This window comes from Barbus barbus (assembly GCF_936440315.1).
Source record: "Barbus barbus genome assembly, chromosome: 46".
Taxonomy (NCBI): domain Eukaryota; kingdom Metazoa; phylum Chordata; class Actinopteri; order Cypriniformes; family Cyprinidae; genus Barbus; species Barbus barbus.
Window position 1 is genome coordinate 5,580,815 of NC_136724.1, and position 13,831 is coordinate 5,594,645.

At 35.9% G+C, this 13,831-nt stretch overlaps 1 protein-coding gene across 1 annotated transcript in view; it reads right to left on the minus strand.

Moving 5' to 3' along the window:
• LOC306865155 (amyloid beta A4 precursor protein-binding family B member 1-interacting protein-like) overlaps nucleotides 1-13,475 on the minus strand; it is a 24,694-nt gene extending 11,219 nt beyond the window's left edge. Inside the window, exons 1-5 of the mRNA XM_079409568.1 lie at nucleotides 13,312-13,475; nucleotides 6,344-6,403; nucleotides 5,823-5,922; nucleotides 4,447-4,697; nucleotides 3,500-3,577 (exon numbers count right to left, since the gene is read on the minus strand). Coding sequence (XP_079265694.1) covers nucleotides 3,500-3,577; nucleotides 4,447-4,697; nucleotides 5,823-5,922; nucleotides 6,344-6,403 — 489 coding nt within the window. The 5' untranslated portion in view covers nucleotides 13,312-13,475. The remainder of the gene's footprint in view (nucleotides 1-3,499; nucleotides 3,578-4,446; nucleotides 4,698-5,822; nucleotides 5,923-6,343; nucleotides 6,404-13,311) is intronic.
• Nucleotides 13,476-13,831: the final 356 nt, after the last annotated feature.

Consider the following 13,831-nt stretch of genomic DNA (forward strand, 5'->3'; position numbering starts at 1 on the left):
ATCTTTGCATGCCCCAAAAACACTGTGAAACAAAGCTGTTATGATGCTTTACAGTTTATGTTGGTCACAAGATTTCATCCAGTTTAACAGTTCTTGGCCAGAATATTCTGCAAAGTGGACCAAAGTGGAAGTTCTGCCTAAACAAAATTTAGTTGAAACCTAAATATTTTAAAGAGCCTGGTGGGAACACTAGCATAAACACACACTGGTGACAAGCCATGCTGATCTTTTCAATAGAGTCTATCCACAGATATTTGGAAGACGGAGATATAAATGGTCTTATAGATGGATACATTTTCTGTGAAATAGATGGGAAGGATGGGAATGACAGTACATTTAAAGGGAACTACTGTCTCTGCAATGGTGTATGAACTGTTCAGGGACATCTTTGAATATCAACAATCATGCTAAAACTGTAGCTTAGTGCATTCAGAACAGTCTCATTTTGATTGTAGTCATGTTTTGTGCAGATCACATTGTTTCAGTTGTCACTGCAGCTTTAAATCAGTTTTTTCTGTATTCACTGTTACAACATACTGTCGGTAAACCACTTTGAGTAACCAACTTTAGATCACTCAGTATAGGCATTAAGTCAGTGTGGGCCATGTAACCTAACCAGACTAATTAGAAACAAGACTGTTAATTATTCTGGCAGTCTGAGCCTTGAGCAATAATTGCATACAATTATTGCTCAAAGCCTGTTCTTTTATTTCTCAAGAGACTATTAATCATCATGATACTTTGTTGTGATACTTCACTAGACACAAAAATATACATAACCTCTGCAATTGTTGACATATAGTATGATTATGGATCTATACATTTCTAACAATAATTTGGACAATTCTGTGGTCGAGACCAGCACATACGAGTCTGACTCAAAAATGAGACCAAAAGAGGGATGAGTCCGAGTCAAGACCAAGACGTGAAGATGGTTGAGTCCAAATTAAGACAGATCTGAAGATGGTCGAGTCCAAGACCTGAAAAGTGTTGAGTTTGAATCAAGCAGAAATCTGATTCTTTGTCAAATCGCAGAATTGAAAAGTGTTGAGTCAAGAATCAAGACAGTGACATGAAAGAGGTTTAGTCTGAGTCAAGATCGAGACCTGAAGAGGACTGGATTCAATTTAAGACAGAGACCTGAGTCAAAGCAGAGGAGTGTCGTCTTTGAGTCAAAACTGACACCTGAAGACGGTTGAGTCATAGTCAAGACTGAGACCTGTAAAGTACTGCATCTGAGTCAAGACAGAGACCTGAAGACAGTTGAGTCAGAGTCAAGACAGAGACCTGAAGACGGTTGAGTCATAGTCAAGACAGAGACCTGAAGTGTTGAGTCCGAGTTAAGACAAAGACCTGAAAAGTGTCGAGTCAGAGTCAAAACAGAGGCCTGAAAATCAGAATTAGCTTTATTGCCAGGTATGTTTACACATACGAGGAATTTGTTTTGGTGACAGAAGCTCCACAGTGCGACAGAATGACAGTGACAAGACAAGACACAGATAATAAAAATAATAATATTCAAAAATACAAAACAGACAATGTGCAAAATAGCACAAACACAATTTACAAAATAGACAATAGTGTTGTGTGTTTCATGTTTATTGTTAAGTGTTCAAATGTTCATGAGATGTTGACTATGTTCAAGTCCAGACAGAGACCTAAAGAAAGTCGAGTCTGACTTCAAAAGACCTGAAAAGTATCAAGTCCAAGTCAAGACAAAGACAGCGTTTCTCAAAAAGGAGTAAAGACAGAGGCCTGAAAATAGTTGAGTCCGAGTCTAGACAGCAACTTGAAGATGGTTGAGTCCAGAGGTGGAAAGTCCAGGAGTCCTGCCAAATGTTTATTCCACTCATGAACCATGCACTAATTAGTTCTACTTCCTGGCTGAAAAACTGTGCTAATTAGCAAATCCAGGTGATTGGAACTAAATACCGAGGAGGATATTTACTTTCTGATCCTGGACTTTCCACCTCTGGTTGAGTCAGAGTCAAGACAAAGCCCTGACGAGGATCGAGTCCAAGTCAAGACAGTGAGACCTGAAGAAAGCTGAGTCTAATTCAAGACCTCAAAAGCATCGAGTCCAAGACAAGACCAAGACAGCGTTTCTCAACAGGGGGAGCACTGGCCCCAGTGGGTGTTCAGAGAAGGGGGACCTGAGGTGTTCTTGGAGGGCATTTGTTAAGGTAAGTTTATATTAAATGTTTATATTAAAAGTTTATGACCAGACAAAATGAGACAAAACATTGTAACTATTTACAATATGATTCACAATATTCTAACTCTAATATTCTAACTCCCGTGTTACACTGGATGCAAGTGAACGTTACAAATCCATTGTCCTGTTGCAGCATAACAAGAGCATGTCAGAAATGGAATAGGCAACCATTTATTACTTGTGTTTACTGTCTGTGACTTGGCTGTGCATCCAGTTCATCCAGTGAACTTAGTATCCAGGCATAATATTAAACTGATAACCCTCAACAAATCATTAATAAGAATATTTTTTTGTTTGCTCGTTGGCTGCTGTTTGTGGTAATATACCTAATTAAAGTCTGAAAGTCAAATTTCTAACCAAATACTTCTTCAAACCTTAGTAAATCTTTAACATTAATTCAAATTCTCTTCTTCAATAAATTTTGCATCTGAAATGGGAAACTCCAATAAATGCATATAAAGCTGCATGTCTTTAGTAAATCTTAACAGTAGGCTTTGCGTTGGTTTCTTTTTATTTATTCTAAGGTCTAGGGGAGACAATTTAGATTACGTAATGTTGCTTGTGATTTCTCTTAAGGGATGCCCTACGTAAGGCCTCTTTGTGCTTCCATGAGAGGGAAGATGTCTGAACGTTCAGCAGGGTGCAGGCATGCTTCAGAATGCCCTGATCTGACTGATGGTACTCTTTTAGAAATGGATCTGTGTGGTGGATGTCCTCTCATCTAGATCACCTAATGCAGTTAGCATTTTCTATCCCACAGCATTGACCGATACCATGAAAAACATCTATATTTTTTGCAGTTAAATGACTCACATTCTTGATAAATGGATTTAGGAACAGTCTCCAGCTGTTTTAGAATAGCCAAAGCCAGCATGAATCATGAGCAGTGCCTGACTGCAATAAATAATATACTTGACATCATTCAAGACGGAAAAATGGGTAACACTTTATTTCGATAGTCCACTTTAGACATTCTAACAGTAAGTAACTTTGCAACTACATGTCAACTAGCAGTCATTAGAGTATTAGTAGACTGTCTGCTTAATATCTTCTAACAGTTTATTTTGATGGGTCCACAACATACAACATACTTTGGAAGTATATGTCAGCTTATTCTACTAACCCTAAACCTACCCTACTGAGAGTTAGTAGCCATGTAGTTGCAAATCAATGAGAATTTGTTTACATGTAGTTGCAAAGTTATTTATCGTTAGTAGAATGTCTAAAGTGCACTATCGAAATAAAGTGTAACAGAAAAAAGATTAAAACAACTGTCTCTCTCACCTTTTTCACTTTGGCCTCCTTTAGCTTCTCCAAAGCAAGCTTGATCTTATCTGCTTTCATCTGTTCTTCTAGTTCTTCCTGAGGGGAAACAAAATTATTATTGTGGTTTCATGGGGTCAATGTGACGTTAAAAGGCGCTACATATGGGAAATGCAAGGTTTACTTTGATTATCTGCAGATTAAATATACAAATGACAAAGGAAGACGGTATAGTGTTGTCTGGTTTTGCTATCTGAGGTCAGAGAGTCTTAACATAGAGATAGAAACCTCATATGAGGCTGATTTTGAATGCTCCACAGTATACAAAGTGTGTTGATATGTGTTGACTCCAATAGAGTTAATGTTAGCATGATGCTAATCTAGTAATGTGATTAATTAGAATTAAATACATGCAACTATTTTCATGTTTGTACAATAGCCTATATTCCAAAATATCACCAGGCATTCTGGGATCCAAAGAAGGTTATCCTTCTGAGAAGGCAATATAATTATGCTGCCCAACTTGTTGAACAGCCTTCACACATCAGTGAAGAACAAGTACATCTGTAATGCTTTCAAATGCTTATAGGTAGGCATCTCACTTAAGGTTTTAAAACAGAGCTTTACATTATAAAATCTCCGGTTGTACATTCTGCCAAGCACTGGGCTAGACATAAAATAACATTCAATGAATATCCGGCTGAGCTAACATTGCAATCATGAGGATAATTACATTTTATGGTTAGGCTTTTTTACATGCTGAGAAAAAATGCATATTGTAGACATTCATAAGGTTCATACTTCATAAAGTTATTGCAGTTTTACAGTGTTGGCTGCACTTAAATTCCATTATATCCACTCACATCTATTGTTTGGCCTAGTATTAAAATAACCCTGTAACCTTCAACTATGTATGTGTTAACCACATGAGGCCTGAGGATGTCTGAACCATTCAGAATGATACTTACTTTTGATGGTTTGGAGGCGGGTGGTGGGGGCAGAGCTGCAATGGAGTTGGAGGAAGTTGCAGGTCTAGAGGTGTCAGTTGATGCTAGGAGGCTAAAATTACTCTGAGGCTGGGAGGGTATTAGGTCAAGTGGAGCTGACCCCTTAAACGTATCTCTTTCTGTGGAAAACTTTTCTTCCGTGGCACTGATATCTGCCACCAGATCAGCCATCAAGGCGTCCAAGTCATTGTCTTCCAGATCATGCAGAGATGCTTTAGAGGTTACAATGTGGAAAGAAGAAAAAATGTAACTTTGTTGACAACCTACCGAGGCTACACATGATATGAAAACAAAATATCGCAACCTGATCTTATCAACTATTTTAAGTGTGCTATTTCATGTGAATTTGTAAAACATGATACAAAACAACATTTATAATAATAATAATAATAATAAGCATGAAGGTCCACCCCAACCCCATCATTGGGTCATAAGTAGAACGTATGAAACTGTTAGTGATGTCAAACAATTAATTGCGATTAGTCGTATCCAAAATGAAAGTTTTTGTTTAAATAATATATGTATGTGTACTGTGTTTATTTATTATGTGTATATATAAATACACACACATACAGTATATATTTAGAAAATATTTGCATGTATATACATTTATATATTTATATTATTATATTTTATATTATATAAAAATATATTTAATAAATATACATTTTTCTTAAATATATACATGCATGTAATTGTATTTATATATACATAGTAAATATACACAGTACTCACTCATATATTATGTAAACAAAAACTTTTATTTTGGATGCGATTAATCGTTTGACAGCACTAGAACATTTACAAAGGAGATACAAAGTATGAACATACAAATAAGCCACCAATTCACTAAAATGTAAAATATTTATGAATTGCCATGAGATTATGTTGGCTATTGTGGCCACAAATAAACAATTTCCCACCAAATGAGCAGTCAGGATTTAACTAAAACGAGGGAGGGAATTAATAAAACATGAAAAGTTCTTAATTTGTGACATTTATTTATGTCATGTGCGGGGCTCCGTGACAACCAGAAATGACGAAAGAATTCATAAAAATAAATACATTTTTTTAACAAAGTTTAACTTTTGAGCTCAATGAGGCTAATATGTAAGCATGCTAATCCTTACTTTGATTTCAGACAAACGTTCTCTACTTCAAACAGCTCTGTCTGTGCATATTTTGGCTGCTCTCAGACATAATTTCAAGCAATTTTATGGTTAATTAATCACTAATTTCCTCCTAAAAGCAACACTTGATGAATAGAGCCTTTAGGTGAAATAACTTGGTAAAATAGCAGACACTTGTGTAAAATATTAGGCTGAAATATGGTTTACCATTCAGATCTGTAAAACCAATGGAAAAGTTCATTTCCTGAGAGTCAGGAATGGAGGAAGGTTTTGGCAAAGGTGCAGACTCTGCTTCCTCTCCCAAACTCTGTGAAAAGACAAATGAGGTACAAGTCATGTGAAAGACAAATATGGATGCAATTTTTTTAATTCATTTTTTTTAAACAACAGAACAAACAGAACAGGAACTACCATACAAATGTGAAATGCATATAAGTCTTAATGTGTGCTTGCCCCTTTTTCATATTTTGTGCTCATACTGTTAGCATCTGACTTATCACTAATTTATACTGCCTTAAGAAAATATACACATTTTCAGTGCATCGTATCGCAGTACTGGAACTGTTTGAATGGTATATATTTGCTGTTGAAGTAGCCATACACACAAAAAGAAAATGTTAGAAATATAACTTATGAAGATTTTCCATATCTTTTTTACTTAAAAGCACACAAAGGCACACATTGCACTGATTAGCCAGTTTTCCCTCTTGAGGATATGAGAAACATACCTGCGTTAGGAGATCCATCTCCTGCAGCATGTCGCTGAACATCGCATCAATGTCATCCATCTACAACAGCAATATAATATCTTTAGAACAAGTCTTGCAATAGAATAAAGACCGCAAATAATGTGAGTTCAGTACAGAAACCAAACACAGAACTTGAGGTATGAACACAGGCCTAGTTTTAACAAATGCATTCTGATCTGAAAATAGCAGGATTGTTTTAGTGATATGCTATTTACACTAAGTGCAACAAGCTAGAGATTATATTTACACTATGTTAAAATAGTAGGGTTTTCTGCTATTTATACTACGTATTGCAAATAAGTAGTATTTGAAATAAGTATTTGCAGAGTCCCACAAGGCTCAATTCTTGCACCACTCTTGTTTTGCCTGTATATGCTCCCACTAAGTCAGATAATGAGGAAGAACCAAATTGCCTATCACAGCTATGCTGATGATACCCAGATTTACCTAGCCTTATCTCCAAATGACTACAGCCCCATTGACTCCCTCTGCCAATGCATTGATGAAATTAACAGTTGGATGTGCTAGAACTTTCTTCAGTTAAACAAGGAGAAAACTGAAGTCATTGCATTTGGAAACAAAGATGAAGTTCTCAAGGTGAATGCATACCTTGACTCTAGGGGTCAAACAACTAAAAGTCAAGTCAAAAATATTGGGGTGATTCTGGAGACAGACCTTAGTTTCAGTAGTCATGTCAACGCAGTAACTAAATTAGCATACTATCATCTCAAACACATTGCAAGAGTTAGATGTTTTGTTTCCAGTCAAGATTTGGAGAAACTTGTTCATGCCTTTATCACCAGCAGGGTGGATTATTGTAATGTTCTCCTCACAGGGCTTCCAAAGAAGACCATTAGATAGCTGTAGCTCATCCAGAATGCTGCTGCCAGGATTCTGACTAGAACCAGAACAGCTGAGCATATCACACCAGTCCTCAGGTCCTTACACTGGCTTCCAGTTACATTTAGGATTGATTTAAAAGTACTTTTACTCGTTTATAAATCATTCAATGGCCTAGGACCTAAATACATTGCAGATATGCTCACTGAATATACTGTAAACATAACAGACCACTCAGATCATTAGGATCGAGTCAGTTAGAAATACCAAGGGTTCACACAAAACAAGGGGAGTCCGCTTTTAGCTATTATGCCGCCCGCAGTTGGAACCAGCTTCCAGAAGAGATCAGATGTGCTAAAACATTAGCCACATTTAAATCCAGACTCAAAACTCATCTGTTTAGCTGTGCATTTGTTGAATGAGCACTGTGCTACATCCGAACTGACTGCACTATCTATAATAATTGTTTTCTATTCTTAACTGTTTTAAATTCTTTTTAAATAAATTATGTAATTTTGTTTTTATTGTTGTGATTATTATTAGATTTTTTTTAATTGTTGTTATTATTATTATTATTTTTAATGACTATTTCACTTCCTTTTATGTAAAGCACTTTGAATTACCACTGTGTATAAAATGTGCTATATATATGTGCTATATATATATATATATATAAACTTGCCTTGCCAAATGTAGTACAAAATGTAGGCATTGTAGTACATTATAAAACAGTATGCAATAAATTATCATTTTAATTCAAATTACTAAATGGATGCCACCTTATTGGGACAATAAAGCCCTTCCTATACCTACCCTAACCCTATCCGTTACTTTATTTTCAACATTTTTATTGAAAATAAATGCTTTTCTAATGAGATTTGAAAGTTGAAAAGGGAGAACATTTTTTTTGCTAAAAGGCGGATTCGAACCCGGGTCGATCGCATCAATCGATTGTTGGCTGTCTATTGTAATTTTGACTATCCCAGCCACACATTGGTGGGCGGAGTTAGTATATATAGCTTCTGCCAACAAGGCGGGCTATTTGCACTAAGTGTAAATAGACACTCCATTTCATTTATTATTATTATTAGATTCTGTTTGGTCAGTCACAACATTCAGAAGTCAAATATTTGGTAACATGTCATGTGATGCATGTTACATGTACTTACTATTGTAATAACAGTAAATTATGCAAAATTACAAGTAACTAACCCTAAACCAGACCTTAACCCTAGCTTTAAACCTATACATTTAGTTAGTTAATATTACTCAGTACTTATTTCTATAATTATACTAATAACATCATCTGAGGTGAACATAACCAAATATTTTTTTACATAATAACTACTTCCATCGTCGTCCATGGCAACACCACGCTGCTTTCAAATTACTACATGCATGTTTTTTTTAGAAAAGCAGATTGGTATTATTTTGTGACTATGGCTTATGCAGGACATGGTTAATTTTAAGGGGGAAAGGGAAGTGGTGTGTGGCGACCCATACTGGGAATTTGTGCTCTGCATTTAACCCATCCAAGTGTACACACAGTAGTGAACATACAACTGGCAGCCATTGCTACGGTGCCCGGGGAGCAGTGTTCGGTGCCTTGCTCAAGGGTCTCACCTCAGTCGTGGTATTGAGGGTGGAGAGAGTGTTGGTTATTCACTCCCCCCACCTACAATCCCTGCCGGACATGAGAATCAAACCCACGACCTTTGGGTTACAAGTCCAACTCTCTAGGCCACGACTGCCCCTTGCATGCATGAACGTTCAGTGATGCATGCATGAACCCCTTGCATGCATGAGCGTTCAATATACATATATTTCTCAGCTGAACATCCTCACATCAGATTCTGCTGGAAATCAGCTCTAAAAATCAACATTATTCAGCTAGAATCAGTTCAGTGTTGATTCAGTTCAACTATATTTATTTTTATAATCATGGCTTTAAAAAAATTAAAGAGTTTTTAGTTCAAAGCAGGTCCTTTTTGAAGGAATTCATGGGACAGATCGTGAAAAACTTTATCTCAACCCAGCCCCAGACTATTTTATATGAACACACTACTAAATGGAGAGAAAAAAGATCTAATAAGTTTTTTTTTCCCCACTTGTGTTTTCGTCTGCATACTCTGGCAGCTAAAGCAGTTTTGTAACTCCTGTGCAGAATTGATCAATTGAATCGTGCCTTTTTTTTTTTGGTTACAATGTACAAGTGTTTGTGATTGGTAATAGAGCAGAGTACCTGTACAAAACAATAAATAAATAAAAAACATAACCCAAAGCTAAACATTGCACAACATCCATCCAGAGGCTATATAAAAGCATGGCTTGCATAACTCGTTCTTTGCCAAGACATGCAGAATTCTGCCCATGAACACTCAGCACTGCCTGAGTGTACACTATTACAGAAAGTATGAATTACATGCAAATGAACTTGCCAAGAGATCATTCTCTGTCTCATTCTACTGTAGACGTTGACGATGCAGTAAGTGAATAAATAAGATTCAACTTTTCTTTTGTCACAGTTAAAATATATGAGCCAGTTTAAATAAAGATCTGTTTCACTTCTGATTTTTCAACTGTCTACAATTCAACTATAATAAAACAAACATTATCTGTTAATCATGGTCCAAAATACCCAACTCTGTCCTACTTCCCTCTTATTCTCCCACATTCAGCAATTCGTTTGTGCAACTGCTTTGAATTAATGCACATGTTATCACTTTATAAACATAGACGTCTAGCTCATATCGCATGGTTTGTGCCACAGACATAAATGATTCCTTTAAATCATGTGGCTTATTAAGAATATGCATACTTTTCAGTCTGAGAAGAGGGTGGTAAAATGGGCAAATCCCATAGACACTGAAGATGGGATTCAAGTCCTCCTTCAATGGATTTTCTTTTTTTCTTTTTTAATCTAATGTTTACTTGATCTTTTTACATTCTGAAAAAAAAATACAAATAATTTTTTAGATTAAAAATGCATGTTTTTTTGTACTTTACTTGAACACAACAATACAACACAAGTGAATCTTCATTCAAATATGAGTTGTGCTATAATACTCCAACAAAAACAAGCTCTTAAGTTAATACAATGTCAGTCTAAACTGCCAGAGTCTGTACCAGCACCTGTGAGTTAAACAATGCTACGTCCTCTTGTTTAAATGAAGCACTGCCAATCAGAGAGCTGTTTGTGTACTGCCACACATGGGGAAGTGGTTACAGCAACTTCCCCTCAAAAGATGTTGAAAGCATCAAAGTTTCCAACAGGAAACAGATGACACTCACTGTCTCTCTGCAACCATCAAATACGGTGCAAATCATCAAATCATATCATCAGAATATATATTCACATTAAAATATAATCAAATGTCTTTTGTTACATTTATGCTACATAGATTTGATGTACCAATAAAGGAAGAAATGAAAACATGCAATTTCCCAGCATTAGTCATGTTGATCATCGTTAGTCATTAGTCATCGTGTCAGAGTAAATTTGAGGTGATAGAAGGTCAGATATTCTAGATACTGTTTAATCTATTTTCCAGTATATGTTATACTTCAAGAATCATTTTCTTTTGTTTTGTTAAGTGTTATGGTAACTATAATATTCCATATCAAGGGCATCTGTGCAGGATTTCAGGTCTGGAAAAGAAATTAGCTCAGTGTCTCCATGCATGTGTTTTGAATTAAATATTGAGGAAGTTAGTTATACTGCAATCAAACTGGTCTTACTTTGAAAGATAACTGTAACAAATTTCAGAATTTTGTTGACGGATATGTTTCAACTTGCTCTTTAAAAAATACATTTCTGATATAAATGTGTACAACTCATACTAGCTTATTATATATAAAATACATATACATGTACATATGTTTATTATACATATATATATATATATATATATATATATATATATAAAGAGAGAGAGAGAGAGAGAGAGAGAGAAACTCTAGATGCAACTCTAGATGGCACAGCTGAGAGGTTCTCTCCTGTATCTGTAGCTAATGAGCTTGCTGCTCAACATTCAAATATATGACTAGTGCTTGCTGTAGTGCTGTAGCGTGCTTCAGAAACCCTCCACCTTCCCCAGCTCCACCTGTATAGATCTGCTACGAGGTGATAATGTATGCAATATGGGGGTTATTTCCTGTATGTTATATTTACAGCAGCAGTATTTCTTACATGCTCTCAGCAGCATGTTGTGGATATATTGGCAGTAGCAAGTCTCGGTACTTGCTCTGCCGCAGTAGTAGCAGCAGCAGCGTAGCGTAGCAGATCTATTCCGCCAAGACCAAATACATTAACATTGTCATGTACATTACCATGCGCCAATCCCTCCGAGAGTTGTCATGACAGAAATATATATAGCATAGCACATCTCGAATCAACAAGCTTCACAATTTATGGTATAATAATTCGTATAGCATGAAAAGTACACAATTAGTTACAGTATATTGCAGTATTTACCTACTTTTAATGCAATAGTAATAGTGATATCTTCTTTATAGCAAACACCATCAATAAGAGTTCATTCCTAAACAGACTAAATATTTTGACCTTTAAATGTCATTTTTGAGGCCGCAGTCTAGTTAGCATTTACCACAGAATGAAAAGTTAATGTAAGACACAAGAAAACCTACAAACGGACCAATTTTGCAGCATTCTGTGATTTGTGATAGAATTATATAAAAACGGCTCATTTTCACAGTTCTCTGAGTAGCCTAGTAGCTATAATGTTGCTGCAGTAATGCTTTTTAATATCACTGAGATGCTATCATTCCTTAGTAGTTATTTTAGTCTGAGGAAAACAGTCATTACAGACCCAGGCGGACTGTTGACTTTGGGGTAACCCCAAAAACCCTGAAAAACAGTGTCCTGTTTGTTTCTCCATCAAACACTCGGTTTAGTGTGGCTGGTGTGCCATTTTATGATTCCTGTCACAGTGCTTGAATACTTTAACCTGTGATCTGTTATGCTTGAAACACTAAACCGCTCTATCGTAAGAAAGTAGAGCCTGAGACAAAGAAAGGTGTGCTTTGAGGCTAAAACGTATGCATATGCAAGAGTTCACATTTTTCTGAATTACTTTTTGCAGACGGCTTTCTAATCACCGTTGTACAAATTATTGTTATTTGCTAATTTAGAATGCTGACAGCATGTGTTATTCCAAATGAGATACTGGACAACTGAGGACAAGCCAAACAGCAAAAACTTTAGGTTTGTTCTTTACAAAATGCAACACATATTATCTATAAGTCAACATGAGATGACATTCCCAACTCAGTTTACTTCCATACTGTGGCATAATTCCAAGTGAAATATGGTATTCAAAGGAAACAATGATTTCATCCATCAGGAATTGTTTGGATTCTGCAAAGTGGGTGTTTCAGTGGATTGTTGAGGAGGTTAACATGCAATCAAATTTTGATTAAAACTTATAAAGACAAAAACGGTTAAATTTGGAATATCATGCGCTGATGAATCATGTACAGTGAAACTAGGAATATGTTTTAAAGAAACTTTAATGATAAATGAAACTACTATTAGTCTTCAGATTGGATAGTACAATACTATAGACAATGTTTTTAGCAAATACCACACTGATATGGGTGTGGTGTTATTTGTTCTGTTTGCTGTGTCAAACAGTGCAACAGATAACCAGTCACAACAATATATTGAATTAATTGACAATTAATCCAGTCAGAAGAGAAGAGTCAGTAGTTTGAGCTGTTTTCCACAGTGCCTTCTCTCAAGTTTAAACAACATATTAGCCAAAGCAAATCTGCCCATGTCATCTTTATGTCTGGACCCTAATCAATAATCAAATATACTGACTCACATCATAGACAGACAGATACAGCATCTGGTCTAGCATTTAAACTCCTTTTTTCCATAAAAACAATCAGTAAAGTCATTCAAATGAGTCATTTATGAAAATAAGCTACAGAACTGTGGAATTAGACTAATTTTAGGCACCAGAGACACTACAAAATAATTTTGTTACTTGATTAGTGTCAGATGTAACAGGAATTTGAACAAAATCAACAACACACTGAACCTAGTCCTAAAAAATAGTTGTTTGAGGAAAAATATCACTTACCTTGGTTTATTTGGCAGTTTTAATAACTAGGTGATGGGGTCATAAATACGTTTTCTGTAAAATGCCTCTCTTTCCTGTTTAACGGAAGACACCACCCAACCCACATGCAGCAGGCTGCTGAGCTGTAGCGCTTGTATGTTAGTCACTGACACTTCACTTACTTCCTGCCTGACACGGAAGTTCAGGTCTAAACCTGTCTCTACATTCCATGTGACGCTGAAAAGCAGTGGGATACAAGTGCACAGCTGAGATTGTGCTAGTTTATTATTACATATTGGTCAATGATTGACAAGCGTTTCTCTCTGTTAATGATTAATGCCATTGTTATACATGTCTGCTTTATTGTCAGCAATGATACGTTTCAACATAAAATGAAGCCATATAATTTTATAAACCTGGTTGCTAGTGCATTTTTGTTGTGAAGCCAGTTGCATGCCTGAACTATAAAAAAATATTAATGTTATAGAAATAGTTAACCCAAAATGAACATTTTGACTATCCAAGATGTAGAAGAGTTTGT